Genomic DNA, 18,346 nt, shown 5'->3' on the forward strand with positions numbered 1-18,346 from the left:
CAGGAACCGGTTCTCGTGCGGGGGTTACAATTCCTGCATGGGGAAACCAGAGGCACTTCAGCGGCCAAAGGGTGGATATTAGCCTGACTCCCCTGACTCGTCTTGTCCACAACCCACCACTCTCCATGCTCCGACTTTTGATCGGGGCCCCGCAGGTCCATCCCCAGATCATGCTGTCAGCTGGAAACCTCCCCAGATCCACCGTCATCCTTCCCGATAGGTTCCAGAATAGGGTGACCATTCCATGGTGTCGGCGTGGGCCATCGGATGGCATCGTGAGTACGAGTCGTAGGGGTATCTTTTTATAAAGACTTGTCAACACCCTTGATAGTGCAACATGGCGTTTTGTCCGCATCTTGGCGTCTGTTGGCTTTAGTCTTTTAATCTTGCAAGCAACCGAATCGAAGCCTGCCAACCAATCCCACGCAACTGTCAACATCCTGGGAATTGTTTTGATTTCGCAACGCGAGAAAATTTTCACAATGGGCGGCGATACGGAGAAGAACAACACCGACCACCTCGAGCATCCCAACGAGGCTCGGGCCCAACTGGCCAACTTGGGTAATGCGGAAGAGCATGAGCTTGGCAAGTGGGAGTCTCTGAGGAAATACCCCAAGGCGTCGTTCTGGTGTGTCTACGCCGTCTGGTGTGTGCTGGTCTTGAGTTTCGAGAACCAGGCCGGAGGTAGCATTCTGTCTATCCCCGAGTTCAGAAAAGACTTTGGACACTTCTACGACGGCGACTATGTTCTCGACACGAAGTGGCAGTCTGCATTCAATGGCGCCCCCGTTGCCTCGTAAGTGATTCTCGGAGTGATTAGGGGTTTGAAGAATCAGTCTACTAACAATCAACTCGTGCAGCGCTGTTATTGGTGCTTTGGGAAGCGGTAACCTTGCTGATTGGCTTGGCCGAAAGACTGTCATTATGATTGCCCTGGGTTTCTCATTCGTCGGAATCACTCTCGAGTTTGTCGCAACAACCAACGAGGTCTTCTTTGGCGGAAAGTTTATCAACGGTTTCGCTATCGGTGCTCTTGGTTCCGTCACGGTCACATACATTGGAGAGGTGAGTAGTCCAGGAACACTCTCTGTAGTGCGACCACGTGGCATAAACAAATTCTGACTGAGCCAATGTAGATCACTCCTCTCGCCCTGCGAGGTATCTTCACCTGTCTCACAGGTCTCTCGTATACCCTCGGACCCCTCATCGTCGCCGTCATCATCAACGAGACCGGAACCCTCAACAGCCGCTGGGCCTACCGCGCCGTCTTCTGCGGACAATACGGATTTGCCGCCATCGCCGCCGCCGGTATCTGGTTCATGCCCGAGAGTCCCTGGTACCTTGCCATCAAGGGAGAGCAGGATAAGGCCTTGAAGTGTCTGGCACAACTGGGACACACAGGTGATGAGGGAAGAGTTCGTCTTGCGGTCATCAACCAGACGTTGGACCAGATCACGAGTGAAACCGCTGGCGCCAGCTACCTGGAGTGCTTCCGCAAGTCCAACCTGCGACGTACCATCATCTCCATCTCTCCTCTCTGCATCCAGAGTCTGTCAGGCATCACCTTCGCCGCCTCCTACAGCACTGTAAGTCTCTATCTCATGAATTCAAAAAGACAGCGAAACTGACAACCTATCAGTACTACATGCAACTCGCTGGATACAGCACTGCCGACAGCTTCAAGCTCCAGATTGTCCAGCAAGTCATCTCCCTGATTGGCAACGTCATGTCATGGTACTTGGTCGACAGGATGGGACGTCGCAGCCTTACTGTCAATGGCCTTGCCGTCCTCACCGTCATCCTCCTGGTCACCGGTGGCCTCGCTCTTCCCGGAACCCTTGCCACGAACAAGGGCACTGTCGCTCTCATCCTCCTCTACTGCTGGTGGTACAACGTTACCATCGGTGCTACCGCCTACACAGTCCTTGCTGAGGTGTCCACCTCTCGTCTGCGTATCAAGACCGTCGCCATTGGTCTGGCGTGCCAAAAGGCCCTCGAGACCATGTGGAACTTTGTTCTCCCCTACCTCTTCAACCCCGACAAGCTCAACTTGGGCGCCAAGCTGGCCTTCATCTTCGGAGGCTTTTCTGTCATCTCATTAGTACACCTGTGGTTCAATTTGCCCGAGACTGCCGGAAGGACTTACGAGGAGCTGGACGAGATGTTCATGAAGGGTGTTCCCGCGCGCCAGTTCAAGGGATACACCCCGGAGACTACTGTCAGGGGCGAGGCCGTCAAGACGGCCCTCGACAAGGAGCAGGAGTTGTAAAATCATTGTAAAGTTGGACTATCATAGATACCCCTGTCGTTGATCAAAATGGCCGCAATACGAGTCGAGTTGCACCTAGATGCTCTATGGGTGAATAAGTGGAGAACAAAGCCCGACGTGAGCTTGGGAATGTGTTGATTAGTGGCCTGGTAATTATAGTATGGCGAGTGTGTGAGGGCGAAACAGTGTACCGAATGTCAGAATTATGGCTGCTGTCAGACGGTAAGAAAGGAGATGGCTTCATGCGCCAGCCAAAGTCCCATTAATGACAACTTGCGAAGCACATTATTTGGTCGGCCCGGGTTGCTGTGCCGTAGCCTGTGGCGCACTCTGAAAGACCTTTGGGGGTGTCGATCAATCATTTCATCGACGCGTCTCGTTAGCGGCTTGTTGCTGTCATTACTACCCCTGCACAGAATCCTGCGTGTCACGCACAAACCCCCAGAAGGGCGATCTGATTGGGTTTTCTTGTTCTCAATGCCAGATTCCGAGGAGGAATGTTATCCGGAAGGGGAGTATGGCAAATGGGAGTTTCATCGTCCGCGAAGGATTCCTCCGATACACCGCGCTTGCAGCCACTTCACGCGGTGGCTGCTGTCGCTAGTGCTGACGAACGCGCGCCCGCAATCTCCTTGTCTTAAAATCTCACCTGTCCGTACGTTTCCGCGCTGCCATATATGTCTCATTAGAAACAAGCTTCATGTCAATTGCTTCATCAGCCTTCGAGATTTCCTTCGTGTCCCATCGTTCGCAACATTCTTCAAAGCTGTGATGGACAAGATCCAAGGAGACCCACCGACAGTAGCCGTCATCGGCGCTGGTGAGAATTGAGACACCAACTCTGGACTTCCGCTGGCTCGTCTGCTGATGCTGGAACTTAGGCTCGACTGGCATTTCGATGCTCAAGACCTTGCGTGAAGATGGGTTCAACGCGACCTTGTTCGAACGAAGGAGTCGGGTGGGAGGTTTGTGGTCATACACCGACGACAAGAGCATGACGACAGCTCTTCCAAGTGAGTCTCTTAACCAGGAGCCACTCATCAGTTCTTATCTGAAACAAGATTCTAGCGACAACCGCAAACATCAGCAAGTACACGTGCGGGTTCACAGACTTTCCTATGCCAGACAGTAGGTACCAAATTGTTCGCACCTTTTCAAAGCTAACACTGGGGCAGAATATCCCCCGTTCTTATCGCAAGGACAGTTTGAGGAATACATGGAGTCGTACGCCGAGAACTTTGGCCTATATGAACACCTCGTCTTCAATGCACGAGTTGACCAGGTCGTGCGCAACAGAGATGGGTCAAAATGGCAAGTGGAGATGGTTAGATCCGGTGCGCCTGAAACGAAAGAGTTCGACAAAGTTGTCTTCTGTCATGGGTATCAGACAAAGAAAAAGATGCCAATCTACGAGGGTCAAGCCCAGTTTGAAGGCACTATCATACACTCGCAGCAGTTTCGCAAGTATGTTGGTCTCCTCCTCATACACAAGATCTTCCACTTAGGCTCTTTACTTACATGAGACGTCTAGACCATCTGATTTCAAGGGACAAAAGGTTGTCCTCGTTGGGCTCAGCGCCACTCTGAGCGATGTCCTTTCGGTCATTGTGGATCAAACCAACCAGGTCTTTCTTTCACACCGAGCCGGCGCCTGGATCATAAGCAGATGGCGAAACAATCTTCCAACCGACCTCCTCGTTACGCGCTGGCGTAGACAGGTGTCACTGTTCATTCAAAGCAAGTTCCCAAATCTCACCAATAAGCTTGCTCAACTTGCGACTGGCCTTCTGATGAGACAGTACGGAAAGATTGATCCATCTTTCAGACTACTTGATGATGTTGCGCCACTCAGCTTGCATCTGGCAGGGTGCATGGACACTGTCCTAGAGCTTCTCCGAGAAGGCAAGGTCACATCTATGCATGGCATCAAGAGGTTCACCGGCCCGAAGTCAATCGAGTTCGAGGACGGCACTATTCTAGATGATGTCGATTCAGTCATCCTATGCACCGGATACAAGGCTGACTTTGATCCGATTCCCTTTTTGGAGACGAGCAAACCCGAGACCGACCTCGCGGGCAACGCTTACGGCGGCCCACCCCTGCAGCGCCTCTACATGAACATTTTTCCGCCAGCTCATTGGGATAGTATTGCTGTTCTCGCATACTCTGCCTTTGGAAAAAACAATGGATTCTCCTTCTCAGATGTAACGTCTATGGCCATCAGTAATGTCTGGCGGGGTGTTAGCTCGGATATGATCCCCCAAAGAGCTGAGATTGACCGTGCAATTGACAAACATCACCAGTGGGTAGCAGGCCGCTGGTTCAAAGAGCCCAGAACCGACACTTCTGCAGTCAAACAATGGGAATTTCAGGGTTTCCTTCACAAAGCCGCCGGAACTGGCATGGAGAATCTGGGCTGGGGCTGGCGGGGCTGGGTAAGCTGGTTCAAGGACCCTTACATGTGTTATCTGATCAATCATGGCGTTGAGACAGCACATGCGTTCAGGTACTTTGAAACAGGGAAACGGAGGACTTGGGATGGAGCACGGGATGCTATCATCCATATCAATAAGATCGTCAAACAGCTCAAGGCCAGCAGGAAGTAACTTATTTGGCGTGGGAAGAATGGTAGGATTGAGCTCGATTGATTTCCCAAGTTTCGACTCTTGTCTCAGACGCTACTGCTTGACCCTATTGTTTCCCAACCCACGCCCTCCTGTCCGTGTCATTGCATTGCCAACTAGTTCTTCGTGACTTCAGCTGTTCGATCACTTCATGATCATAGTGCCATCTTGTTGCAAGAGGCTGAAAGGCCAGAACGTAGCAAGTAGTTACGTCAGTACAGTCATGACAGCTAACAATTTGCAGAATATGGCTCTTTATCACTTTTTCGCGTCTCTCCACGGAGCCGAAGGCTGACACAGTCACCCCGGACTTAGCCCCGCAAACTCCGGTCGTCTCCGGGCCCCGCACGGCCCCTACCGATCGGTAGTAAGACCGAAGGATTTATTCGGCGAAGAAGAATGCCGGGCTATGCCACCGATCGTTATCCCCGATGTTATGTGTGACTGGGGGCCCGATGAATCCCCTTGAAACTCTGTTTCTCATGTTACATTGTCGTACCGAAACCGATCAACATACACGCTACGTCTTTATCTCGCATGATCCCCGCACCTGGGCTGCATGACGGCTTCAATGGTCGCTTCACCTTTGTGACCCAACCGCGGAATGTTGCTAAAATCCGGCAGGTATTTCCGCGCATTAGTCAACCATGTCACCAAGCTAGACCGTCTACAGCCGGAACCCCTCACTGGACATCATTATAAAACAGTTAAGAGCTATCGCAACACCGAAATCATTGGAAAGAAACACCAGTCTGTTCAAGAAAACAACTACCGACGAAGCAACCAACTCAATCAATTGCACAGATCACAACCGTCACCATGTCGAACTTCCTCGCATCTGCTCCCGAGCCGGCCACCGAGCTGGGCAGAATGCGGGTTCTTTCTTCCACCGCCGGTCTTCGCGTCTCACCCCTGGCTCTCGGCGCTATGTCAATTGGTGAAGCCTGGGCGGAGGCAATGGGCGCGATGAACAAGGAGCAGTCTTTCAAGCTTCTGGACGCATACTATGAAGCAGGCGGCAACTTCATCGATACTGCAAACAACTACCAGGATGAGCAATCGGAAACCTGGATCGGCGACTGGATGGCCGAGAGAAGGAACCGTGACCGCATGATTATCGCTACCAAATATACTTCCGACTTCAGGAGCCATCTGTACGGCAAGGGGAACACGGCAAACTTCATGGGCAACCACCGTCGCAGCCTACATCTCAGCGTTGAGGCGTCTTTGAAGAAGCTCCAAACCGATTTCATCGATATTTTGTATGTGCACTGGTGGGACTACACGACTTCCATCAAGGAGATTATGGATTCCCTGCATATTCTGGTTGAGCAGGGCAAGGTACTCTATCTCGGTATCTCCGACACCCCTGCCTGGGTCGTCAGCGCAGCCAACACATATGCCGTCGATCACGGAAAAACACCTTTCAGTGTGTACCAGGGTCGTTGGAGCGTGATGCACCGGGACTTTGAGCGGGATATTCTGCCAATGGCTAGGATGTTTGGCATGGCCTTGTGCCCATGGGATGTCTTGGGCTCGGGCAAGTTCCAGACCAAGAAGGCGATCGAGGAGCGCAAGAAGAACGGCGAGGGCCTAAGATCGTTCGTCAGCACCGGCGAGCAAACAGAGTTGGAGATCAAGATCAGCGAGGCTTTGGCCAAGGTTGCCAGCGAGCACGGAACCGAGAGCGTGACGGCTATTGCGCTGGCTTACGTTCGTAGCAAGGCACCGAATGTGTTCCCAATTGTGGGCGGCAGGAAGGTTGAGCACTTGAAGCAGAACATTGAGGCTCTCAAGATCAAGCTCACCGACGAGCAGATTGCCTACTTGGAGAGCGTCAAGCCATTTGATGTTGGGTTCCCAAGCAACTTCCTAGGCGAGGACCCGAACATCACTGGTCACTCAGCGCGCCTGTCTCGTGCGGCGCAGATGTCATTCCCCAATGCGGGCAGACAAACAAGTGTTTGAGGTTTGGTGTCAGATCATTAGATAGGAGTGATATGATTATAGAAGAAATGCAACCGTCAAAAACTGAAATATTTCAGTGGATCATCAACAGCGTCCTTCATGATACTTTGTATTGCGTCCTCAACTTGCTCTATCACCACGTATACTAGTTTGCGGAAGTGCTTTGTCTCCTTGTTCCGCATACGGAGCGTAGACGACATAGTCACGATACTCGGGTGCGTCTCGATCAATTGTGCTCAGTTGAGTTCCAGTCATCGTGCTTGTTGTAGTCTTTTTAGAACCGATCCACGTCGAGTTGTTGCCCACCTCTCTGGCTGCTGCCGTGATACGGCTAAGCGTCTCTCGTATCTGGCGCGCAACGGAACGCCCTGTTCTAGGCTTGTTCCTTATCTGTTCGGACGTGTGCTCCGCGTGACATCCCAGTCTTGGCTTGACGCGTCGGACGAAAGCCGTCATACCCGGCATGCAGGCACATATGACACTCGCGTGCATCTCAACGAGCGACCAGATCGAGAGAGCTTTGAAGTCGACTTTCGACATATTAGAGCCACTCATCATCACGTTCTGGTGGATGATGATACTCACATGTTGGATTCTGTGTGTCCGCAAATTTTGTAACTGTAGCCAGTCTTATGCAACTTGATACGGTGACACTGAAGAGGAATGTGAGCCAGGTACTGAGGAATCGCTCCAACGTGGGGCAATACTTACAATAATCCGACTAAGAAGATGAGGCTCACGCCAATCTTTTTCCAGATTGTCCACGACACGGTAATGCTAAAGCGTCATGTCAGGCACCTTAAAAGGCGTTAAGAAGCTCCGACAAAACTTACAATTGTGTCACTGGTAGAATGACGAGGACGAGGTCAATGGCGATGTTGGTCCCTCCATTCACGAAAGTCATGATGTTGACTTTACCACACTGTCTGAGGTATGAGCGGCGGTTTTGGTGTAAGGGAAAGGGGAAATTGAATGGTGACAAAGGTCATACCTGCCCTGCATGTTGCCCATCCCACCGTGTCCAGTTGTATGAGACTGGACTACAGACAAAAATGATCGCGAGGATTTGACCAATCCCGTACATTGTAGTGATAGCAAGCAGACCATGACAGGCTTTTCGGAACCAGCTCTCTTGAAACAGCCTCAAGTAAAAGATGATCACTGAGAGTTTTGTAACTGCTACCACAAAGGAGTAGAACAATTCTTCGGCGAAGAAGATCTGAACACACAGTCAAACAGACATCTAGTATTGAAGCAAACTTTACTCACAAGCAGTATTTGGGTGATGTTATCTGGCGCAACTGTCCAGATATCTTGACCGAAACCCAGGCTTACGACTGCTCTCGGTGAGGACAGGCTAAATATCTGGTTCGGGGTGTATACTTACGCACTTGAGATCCAATGTCAGAAGCTACTAGTACGATCTATGGAAAGGCATTAGCTTGTGCGAACACAACCTGCCACGTTGATGAGCGAACCATAGACGCTAGAATTGCCCAGTCGTCCCACCCAAAAAGAAAAGCTGGATTCAAAGAAGGGATCTTGGATATTAAGCGGCTTGAAACCGCCATGAATGAGAGCGTGAAGATAGTCCACGTAATGGGAGGCTGGTCCAAACTGCGATTGAAAGGCGCTCCACATGAAGATTTGGAGTAGTTCTGAGCTTCTATTTGTGTATGCATCACGTTAGTAACGCATCTAGGAGGTGCCATGATACTAAGAAATGATTGAACTCACGTAATGATTCAACAACAGTGCAATTCTGCATCAAACATCCAGCTATCCCATCATTGAGCTGTTGATTCGTACATATACAGACGAAATCGGTGGGTTGACAGATGGACTTCGCTAGCTCTGCTGTTGTGCAGTTCATCTGCATAGCACTGCCTCAGCAACCTTCCTTCCTAATGGACTTGCATTGATAGTGGGTGGAACATACCGCGCAAGGTGATAGCATGCTCGACATCTGCTGTGATGCAACGCCAGCCGGGTCGGCTGTGGTCGGTAGTGATGTTGCATTCGATGGCACCGCGCTCAACACCATCGCGGAGGCCATCGTGGTCTGACAAGCCAACCCTGCCAGGATGTTTAGAATAGTTCGCGTCATATCGACCTAGCAGTCTGATGCTGCAACGACGAAGACGAAAGCAATTCGCGACCCCTGACGATTCAGCAGCTTGGAAACACGAAGCAAAGCCTACATGCCGAGGCCAGAGAAACAAAACAAAAAGTGGCGCCGTGAACTTTTTAAAATGAATGTGGCTTTTTGATGTTCGCGGCGTGCTTAGGCTGGAACTAAGACAGGCGAAACCAACAATGACGGAAAGCGGCTTCGGCAGGGGCTTCCACAGAGACTTGGCTGCATCCGGCGCACCTAGCCCCGGCCCGAGACGACCTGGAAGTCTGGCTGCCCACGCAGTCAAACTCAATAGATTTATTGTTTGCTTGACTCATGTAGCTAAGACGAACCCGAAATGAGCCCGCTAGAATTTCGAGCATTCTTTGATCGCGAAAAATGCCAAAGCGCGACATCGTAGGCACAAAGCTTGGAACCTTATTTCTCACGAGGAGCAAGATGATTGCCGAAAACAAGTTTAATTGATGTTGATACTGCAGGTGCTGCCCCAGATACCATCACGTTAGTGTTGCTGAGAATGATATCCCTGGTCCTTCGACTTTCTTTGTAGAGACTGACATAGAAGTTGTAACCGTCGCTCGGACGAGAATTCAAGAGCTTCAGATGAATTAGACTTTACGTTACCCCACTTGCACACAATGTCGTCTGCCCTATCCGTACGGTAGTTACAGCGAACCAAGCCTTCGTGCGGGTTGACCCTGAAAGTCTACGCAGCTGTCGAGTCTGTTCGTGTTTCCGTTGCAGGGTTGATGCAGGCTACGTGAGACCCAGAAAGCTTGATGCTGTGTTCCCGTGTGCAGTGATCTTCATACCCGGCGGCCTACGAGTTGTTATCGAAGCAGGGGCTACGGATACGCGTGTTTCCCACATGGTCAGAGCTGGACTCACCCCCCCTTGCCGAAAAGAACCCCGGCATGTCGCAGCGATTGACATCGGAAAAGCCAAGGCGCTTAAATAGCTGAGACTGACTCAGCAAGATTATTTGACAGTGAATCTTGCTAGGATCTGTGCAATCAACCCATGGATTAACACGGGATGTTATGGGGATGATTTGGGATGGAAGCCATTGTCTCCTGATTCTAAGTTATCCTAAGCCATGTGGAGGCTTGGCACACTTTCTACCCACACATGCTGAGGTTCGAGAATATTAGATATGAGGCTGAATGTGTATAGAGTGATGAGAAAGACAGGTTGGAAGTGTCATGTTGGCGGTAGGACCAATTTGAAGTCACAATGTTGAACAATGATCGTGTAAAGACTGAACTGCACAATGGGTGTGATCAACGATGTTGTACTGGATCGTCTGAAACAGCAGACGCACGTGCTAAACGGTCTCGACGAACAATTGAGCGGGGAATGCATGATGGAACCGGTTGCAACACGCAGTCGCAATATCTACGGAACCTTTCGTCTCGTCGCTTGCACGCCCATGACAAACATTGATTGGTATTAGATGTCAACTGAAAGGGATGTTTATGCACTAACTCTTGTCAAACAGCCCCTATTTTCTTGTTTTAATACTATAGTATTGTAATGCAATACATGTGGATAATCGAATTTTCACTAGTCCCTAGTTTGCATGATCTTTCTCTACTCGCTCCGCCAGCCCAGCTAGCATCGGCACTGTTGTCGCATGGTCGAATTTGCCCGCGGCCCAAATGATCATTCGTTTCACGGCCCCCTTAGAGGTGATACCGGCACGGAGCCGGAGATGTACCGTGGTTTCCACCCTGGATCCATCTGTGCCTTCGACGTTGGACTCATGGAGGAGAATCGCCCACGTGATCCTCGTACCATATCGAATGCTCGTGTAGACCAGCGAACGGGGAGGGTTGATGCTGACAACATTAAACGAATCATCTTTACTCAGGCCGTAGTCGGGGACTCTGTCGCCGATTTTTAACTCTTGGAATTCAGGTTTGATTGTACGTGCCCCAGCCCAGGATTTTGGTAGAACTCGTTCCCATCGCTTTGGGAGGTACCATCCGCCGCGCGACTTGCCGAGCTGAACGACCCAGGGAAATATTTGTTCGGCTGGAGCCTGCATGGTGCGGTACTCGTTGAACATCATGGGGGCATCCGGGATGATGTCATCCCCGGGATGTTTAGATTGGTTCACTTGGCTCATGTTGAAGGCCTTCGCGAAGCATCAGCGGGTGCGTTGAAGCGTTGTACGTGAGGAGTTTCTGACTTATCGATATGTTTCCTTGAAGTATGTACTGCAGTTGATAGTTCTTCTTAAGCAGATGTGGAGGCTGAACGTGCCGATGCACAGTTGCGGGGAAAGGGGACCTCGAAGTAATCCCGCGTCATTCGCTGCTTCTGCACGAGCCATAAGACGGCAACCAGTGAAGCAATACGGAATCTCCTAAATACCGAAAGCCGCGATGAACTTTAAGTCTAGCCTGGGATGATCCATGCTCAGACCCTTGCTGCTGAATATCGTGAAGCTGTCCAGTTGCGTTAGCTACGACCCAGTCGGCCTAGATGATTCTCTTTCACTAAAACTGAAGAGAGAGATTTATAAACATCCCTTCTTCTCTGCCTTACACGTTTCTGGAAATAATTGAATAGTTGTTCGTTTTGGTAAGCTATTGGAGCCCTCTCAAGGTTCCCTCGCCGAGTGATTACTCCTGTCCTTTTCAATATTGTTTCAACCAATCTGCTTAACGACTGATTGTGTGCCTCTTTTCGAGATTTGTTCTACCTCGACTGACATCCCGACCAAGTTGGATGCGTACAAGACTGAGTTAAAGAACACAAGAGCGGTGATATTCGGGTTCTTTTATTGCGGCGCAGTATGTTCAGACATGGATCTCAAGATAGATAGTATCACTCTTTTTTTTTTTTTTTGTTGACGGTAGGTAGTCATTTCAACGATGTTCTCTTTGAAGTTTTCCATAAAGACTTAAGGTCCATTAGTTGAAGTGCGTGTATCTCTTTGAAGTTGACTTCCTGACGGTCACTAGTTACAAACTGGGATCGGAAGGTCCGACAAATGTGGTCCGTAACAGTCTGTCATCCCTGAGATTCCCTTTTTCCACTAAGTCCCAGTATCCTGAGAGGTTTTGAAGACCGCCTGCTAGGTTAAGCGACCAGGCGCTTCGAAATTCAAGACCAGACCCCACTTCTTATCCAGCTGCGTCTCGTCGAAGTACCGTGTACACAAGTATGCCCAATGCCCGGTACCAGTTGCTAGCCGGCGGAAACCTCTGACATAACGTCCCACACCCACTTCTCGGCCACCCTAAAATGCCTCATCGAAAATACTCACCGCCATTTTCAAACTTGAATAGATTTACCAATTTTCACTCAATCATCACCATTCTTTCTGTGAAGCATAATAACTACCGAATGCGTCAGTATACAGAAGATGAAATTTCTCAGGCACTTGAGGCTATCGCAGCTGGTGCTAGCCTACGAAAAGCTTCATTACAGTATGGTGTTCCAAGAACAACTCTCCAATCTCGAATCCATGGCACCCAGGCAAGAGATATTGCCTTTTCTGATCTGCAAAGGCTTTCTCCAACCCAGGAAAGCCACCTGGCTGAATGGGTTCGAATTCAGGCTGCCCTAGGCCTGCCTCCAACCCATCAACAACTCAAGGACTTTGCTGAACGCATCCTACAGGTCCATGGAGACTCCCAGCCTCTTGGAAAGAACTGGGTGCAGTCTTTTATTAAGAGAAACCCATCTGTAAGGGTCCAAAGAAGCAGAGCAATCGATTCCCAGCGTATCAATGGAGCTTCAACTAATGTAATCAGGCAATAGTTTAAGCACCTCGCCATACCTGAGATCATAGCTATTAAGGCCTCTAATCGATACAATATGGATGAGACTGGTATTCTAGAAGGCAGAGGATCAAATGGGCTTGTTCTTGGATCATCAGAAACTCGTTCTATCCGCAAGAAACAGCCTGGATCGCATGCTTGGACATCTCTGATCGAGTGTATCTCTGCAACTGGCAAGGCACTGCCTCCACTTATTATATATAAGGGCAAGAATGTCCAGCAGCAGTGGTTTCCTCTAGATCTGACGCCATACGAATCCTGGAAGTTCACAGCTACAGAAAACGGGTGGACTTCAGACTCTACAGCTGTTAAGTGGTTAACAGAGGTCTTCATCCCTTCAACCCAGCCAGGGGACCCCTCAGAGGTCAGATTATTGATCTTAGATGGTCATAGAAGCCATGAGACTACTGCTTTTATGTATACATGCTTCAGGAACAAGATACACTTGCTGTTCTTGCCAGCACACACGTCACACGTCCTTCAGCCACTTGATCAGTCGGTTTTTGGGCCCCTCAAGGCAGCATACAAGAAGGAGCTTGGATTACTAGCTGAATGGGATGCTGGTACAGTTGTGGGCAAGAGAAATTTCGTTATATGCTATGGTAAGGCGCGTAAGGCAGCCCTGACAAGCAAGAACATCATCAGTGGCTGGAAATGGACTGGTTTGTGGCCTGTCAGTATGGCTAGACCCCTCATGAGCCCTCTGCTGCTTGAGAACACATCAACCCCTGCTAAACCAGCTGGTCAGGTCTGCAAAGGGCTCTCTGATGGTAAAACAAGCGAAAAGTGGGCGGTAGATACATCAGCAGTCCCTTGGTCAACCCCTCAGAAGAGGGATGAGCTTCAGGATCAGTTCAGCCTATTCAGCAAGCTGGATAACGATAAGCATACGCAGCGCCTGCTTTTTCGGAAGGTTCAGAAGGGCTTTGATGAGAAGGCATACCAACTGGCAGTAGCCCAACGAAAGATTGAGGCACTACAGGCAGAGGTTGATGCCAGTAGGGCCAGGAAACGGAAGAAGGTTAAGATGAGCCCAAATTCGAAGTTTGCCGATATTGAGGCTATTCGGAGGGCTCAAATCGAGGCGGGCGAACTTGAAAGTAGCACAGATGAATCCAGCGAGTCAGAAAACCCTAGTGACAGCGAAAGTTGCATCGTCGTGGCATCATAATACATATAAATTTTAGTTGAAGTTGATGTGTATAAATGTGAGGGCATCAAAAGTGAGTGGCCGAAATGTGGGGGTGGCCGAGAAGTGGGTGTGGGACGTTATTCACGTATATGCTCATTTGCCACCTCATCATCGGTCCAGGGAAGACGGGCCACAACATCCTCACACGCTGCATAATACTTCCTAATGAGACTGATAATTCTATGGACAGACTCATGAACCGAAATGTTTTCCGTGTTCATGAAAAGGAGAACCATGTTCTCAAGTTGACCGACATGCTGCGTTGCAGTCAGATAACCTGCGTCAATAAGATGGATTCACCATGCGCAGCCTGAAGGGTCAAACCTACAAATTACTTTTGCACACTCAGGATTTCATTAATCAAAATGGACAATCTCATACACTCCGTCGCAATTGTCTTCATTGCTTCATGGTATCTGGTGGAGTCTGGCAGCTCGAAATCCATCGCGAACTCGGTTTGAGTAATGGAAGGATAGACACCAATGTCGGCGATCCTACTTTCAAAATGATACCAAGGATCGGGTAAGTGCTCGTCCTGCCTCACCACTTGCTGCCAGGCTACACCTTCGACGTATTCGTGCAGCTCCCTCCGCATTCGCTCGATCGACATTGGGCCCATTTCCTGTCTCATGGCTGTGAGCACTTCGTACAGTACTGCTACAGTCCCTGGAGAGTCAACTGGCGGGGTGGAGCATGCTTTCGCAGGATCAGGGTGGAGGCAGTGTTCGACACATTGGAGTGTCAAATCACAAATGTGGCGTGTCCCGGCCGCATCGGTGTTGAGCTCGCCACCTGTGTCTATCTCGTCGTCAAACCAGAATATCTGAGGGCACAAATTTCTTTAGCTCATGCTCTTGCATTCGGCAGAACAAAGACCAGAACAAATGGACTCGGCGGTGTGACATACCCAGTACTCGTATTTTGTCAACGTCAATAACTTCTCCTTCTTGCATCTCGAGTAAAACACGCTTGCCATAATTGTGTAATTACCCTTCGTCCGATGTTTAAGTTCCTTTTCTTCGGCAATATTCACGCTGCTCGTGTACATGTTATTGAACCACCCTCTGAAGGCCCCAGGAAGGCGGCGAGAATGTCCAGCCTGGGTTGGAGGAGGGGGAGGGGATAAATTCAACTTGCCTCTTCAGCCACTGGTCAAGCTCCCCATTAATCTCGACCAAAATATCCTGGGCGTGAATTTCCTTTGGCCACGCAGGCATCAAGCTCATCATATTTACTACGTGGACCTCTCGTCCTACACATCGTCTTATGAGCCTGTCGCGTTCGTATGCCGAGGGGGTTGAGCCTGAAAGCTTGCATTTGGTCGCCTTTGAACGGCTCGTAACAGGTCGCGGAATATCATGCCCCGCGACGATCACTGGGCTGCTGTCGGATGACAAGTGTGATGGATTCAGCGCCATGATGGTGATTCGGACCGAAGTGGCTGGAGTAGGTGCAGAAACAACCACAAGAATAACCAAGAGGGCACATAAGTGACAACATGAGTGCGATATTGTGGAATATAAGTTATATTAAAATCATCGGGTGAAAATTTATCAGCATTACTTAGGTGATTCGGAAGCTGGAGATTGACATATCCATCGAGTGCCGAACGGCGTCAGCACTAGTGTGAGCGGAGTGACCGCGGATCGGGTTCTGTTTGGATCTACTTTCGCTGTTTTTAAAAAACTGTTATCAGGTCAAAAGTAGAGAGGACTGGAGATCGGCTGCATTGATGCTATTCAGCTGCCAATAATTATGCGGGGAGGTGGGTCGAATGATAGACAACACATTCACCTGTCCTAATTGATTTCGCCGTGATCAACTGATCCCCTTTGACTTGCTTACAATATTGATTCATATCTGTGATCGTGGTTTGTAGCATGCATCAACTACGTCATTAACCGAGGGTTTGGGGACTTCGGGATGACTACGAGAGTTGGACGGCATGTGATGCAAACATCCTGGACCACTGAATGCCACGGGGTTGGACATTCACCTACACGTATCCTAGTGACCTGTGTAATTAGACGTGGGCACTGGATGCCTTTTGGCTGATCTTTTGAAACTTTGAACATTCCTCGGTGCACCGAGGTAGTCACTAGAACGGACCAAGCATATTGATCGTCCACATGGAAGAAGTGAATACACTGCTGATAGTCTCATAGAGATTGGCATAAATTATAGGTCCCAGATATTCTACTAGAGTTTTGTTGTTTAGTCAGCGTCCAACGCACACAACCCCCTTATTTTAAAGCGATTAAATATCTTATACTCGCTGTTGTTATCACTGCTATCGTCGTAATCTATCGTCATCGTCCATCGTCCATCGTCCATCGTCTATCGTCATCGTCTGTCGTCGTCGTCTATCGTCTTTGTCCATCGTCGTCGTCGTCCATCGTCGTCGTCCATCGTTAGATCGAAGTATAAGTATACTACGAAGGGGGCACTGCCCGGCTAGCAAAACTCTTCTACTAAAATGTACGCGCGTTGAGCACCCAAAGCTAACAGCTGCTCGCGCTTTACGTAGCGAATTGGAACGCCTTGGCTTGTCGTAAGAGATCGCTGTTTGGTACCACAGGATGCTTCGTTGAGGCTGGTTCGCATGCCATCCAATTTAGTAAGGCACAGAAGACTGAAGGGAGCACATACTAAGCCACTATCAATGTTTCTGTTCGCCCGGTTTCATAGCGGCGGTTTGCCGAAGTAGTTATCTCACGAATCGCGCAAAAATCAGCAGAGACAGTTGTCTCAATTCAAGTTTGCCTGGGTGGCTGACGTTTGCCATTTAAGGCAAGATAGAACAAAGAACATAACAGGATGTCTGACAGGACAAGCCGTCTTGATTCCAAAAGAAGTAAACGTCAGCCTTTTGAGGCTTGACTATGCTTACTCGGCAAAATGAGACACTCAGACGCCGTTTCTTCCTTGGGTGACGACCATAGACATCTCTCAATTCGCCGCGGGATGACAGATAGCCTTTTTCCGCCACCGAGGTTTGTTTTTGAGACTCGTATAGACAGCCCCCCGACTCCGAGATTGGTAAATGGCGAGCTGGGCTCATCCCACAGGATCTGACTCAAGTTTTCTTGGCACACTTTGTGCTGTTGATAGGGCGCCACATGAAAACCGTATCACCCACCAAACGACCATGGTTTGCTCATGGCTATGTGACTTGAGCGTTCGGTAACAAGGAGCCATCAACCATCATCTCGCCCTGATTATAAGACAGTTAATTATCCCCGTCATGGTCCATCGACATCCTCTTCTTCCATCACACTAACCTCAACCGCAATGCGTTTCACTACCCTCCTGATCTCTTTGGTTGCTGTGGCCAATGCGGCCGTTCCCAGCTGCTCGAGCTTCCCGAAATCTGTTGTATTTTCTCTCCTCCTGATGTTCAGTATTGCATGAAGCCTAATCAAAGTTCCCATAGTGCGTAACCACATGCATGCAAAGCACCGGCCTCGACAAATATGCATGCAGAAAACAGTGCCGCGAGACTAAGCAATCTCTCTGCTCAAAGAGCTGCAGCGCGCCCCAGACTCGCGAGCTTGCTCACGACGAATCCCTCGTTGAGAAGCGCCAAATTACTAGTCCGGTGCGGTATCCCATGCCCTTCTTGTTTAAGAGCAACACTGATCAATTCGAAAGTGCGTCGAGCTTTGTCTAGCCAGACCCGAATGTGCTGAGGCGCGGTCCGTCATAACAGGCGATGGCTCCGCACCGGCCAAGTCGTTTGCGAAGCGGCAGTTCTCCCCAGTAGGTCACCAACTCAGAAGTTTGAATATCCCGGTACTGAGACTTTTGAAAGTGCGTTCAGGCTTGCCTTGAGGAGCTCGGGATCTGGGATGGCAAAGCCCGTTCAATTTGCAAGAAACAGTGTGGCGAAGCCAGAGTCAAGAGAGAATCAGTCTCTGCCCCAGTGAGTGGCTGCTGCGGCGGCGGAGAAGCGACAGATTCAATGGTCTGAGGTATGTATCTCATTGATAGATGGAAAACTCAAGTAAGTGGCTGACGTTGTGTTAGTGTGTTCTTGCATGCGTAGAGGAACTTGGTATTCGTGATGGGAAGGGATACGTCTATTGCCAGAGACAATGCGGCGAGCGCGAATAGGCGCTGCTATTCCATCAGCGTTTAGAATACGACGGAATACTGGGAATGATTGGCCTGGAATTCTGTGCTCGATGGAAGTGGAATCGTGGTCAATATCACGGCTTCAAATATTATCCGCCCATTTGTGATGAGGCTCCATCGCAAGCATAAGATTGTTTGGTAGAGATTCCAGGTTACTTTGACAATACATGATGGATTTAGGTTTTGAGCTGAAATGTCACTAGTAAACTGTCTCTTACCTAGTGCTTCGCA

General features: G+C 49.7%; 7 protein-coding genes across 7 annotated transcripts; 4 read left to right on the forward strand and 3 right to left on the reverse strand.

Moving 5' to 3' along the window:
• Positions 1-482: 482 nt before the first annotated feature.
• On the forward strand, positions 483-2,269 carry CGCA056_v014092 (General alpha-glucoside permease; the record flags this gene model as incomplete). Its single annotated transcript, XM_037329334.1, has 4 exons — positions 483-796; positions 861-1,065; positions 1,137-1,586; positions 1,640-2,269. The coding sequence occupies 4 exons, from the start codon at positions 483-485 to the stop codon at positions 2,267-2,269; spliced, it is 1,599 nt and encodes a 532-aa protein (XP_037171906.1).
• Positions 2,270-3,040: 771 nt separating this feature from the next.
• Positions 3,041-4,875, forward strand: aurF-0 (Monooxygenase aurF; the record flags this gene model as incomplete). The annotated part of the gene is made up of 5 exons (XM_037329335.1): positions 3,041-3,089; positions 3,151-3,282; positions 3,338-3,397; positions 3,445-3,733; positions 3,801-4,875. 5 exons carry the CDS (start codon positions 3,041-3,043, stop codon positions 4,873-4,875), a joined length of 1,605 nt encoding a protein of 534 aa, XP_037172435.1.
• An 837-nt stretch (positions 4,876-5,712) lies between these two features.
• Positions 5,713-6,861, forward strand: CGCA056_v014094 (putative aryl-alcohol dehydrogenase AAD14; the record flags this gene model as incomplete). The annotated part of the gene is made up of 1 exon (XM_037329336.1): positions 5,713-6,861. The coding sequence occupies one exon, from the start codon at positions 5,713-5,715 to the stop codon at positions 6,859-6,861; it is 1,149 nt and encodes a 382-aa protein (XP_037171907.1).
• A 120-nt stretch (positions 6,862-6,981) lies between these two features.
• On the reverse strand, positions 6,982-8,342 carry CGCA056_v014095 (Satratoxin biosynthesis SC1 cluster protein 4; the record flags this gene model as incomplete). Its single annotated transcript, XM_037329337.1, has 8 exons — positions 6,982-7,391; positions 7,447-7,514; positions 7,573-7,638; positions 7,695-7,783; positions 7,853-8,080; positions 8,131-8,198; positions 8,249-8,285; positions 8,340-8,342. 8 exons carry the CDS (start codon positions 8,340-8,342, stop codon positions 6,982-6,984), a joined length of 969 nt encoding a protein of 322 aa, XP_037172436.1.
• A 2,226-nt stretch (positions 8,343-10,568) lies between these two features.
• Positions 10,569-11,126, reverse strand: CGCA056_v014096 (uncharacterized protein; the record flags this gene model as incomplete). Its single annotated transcript, XM_037329338.1, has 1 exon — positions 10,569-11,126. The coding sequence occupies one exon, from the start codon at positions 11,124-11,126 to the stop codon at positions 10,569-10,571; it is 558 nt and encodes a 185-aa protein (XP_037171908.1).
• Positions 11,127-14,312: 3,186 nt separating this feature from the next.
• Positions 14,313-14,957, reverse strand: CGCA056_v014097 (uncharacterized protein; the record flags this gene model as incomplete). Its single annotated transcript, XM_037329339.1, has 2 exons — positions 14,313-14,804; positions 14,889-14,957. 2 exons carry the CDS (start codon positions 14,955-14,957, stop codon positions 14,313-14,315), a joined length of 561 nt encoding a protein of 186 aa, XP_037172437.1.
• A 2,315-nt stretch (positions 14,958-17,272) lies between these two features.
• On the forward strand, positions 17,273-17,951 carry CGCA056_v014098 (uncharacterized protein; the record flags this gene model as incomplete). Its single annotated transcript, XM_037329340.1, has 4 exons — positions 17,273-17,356; positions 17,415-17,579; positions 17,633-17,740; positions 17,793-17,951. 4 exons carry the CDS (start codon positions 17,273-17,275, stop codon positions 17,949-17,951), a joined length of 516 nt encoding a protein of 171 aa, XP_037172318.1.
• Positions 17,952-18,346: the final 395 nt, after the last annotated feature.

This window comes from Colletotrichum aenigma (assembly GCF_013390185.1).
Source record: "Colletotrichum aenigma strain Cg56 chromosome Unknown KSG_Cg56_contig10, whole genome shotgun sequence".
Taxonomy (NCBI): domain Eukaryota; kingdom Fungi; phylum Ascomycota; class Sordariomycetes; order Glomerellales; family Glomerellaceae; genus Colletotrichum; species Colletotrichum aenigma.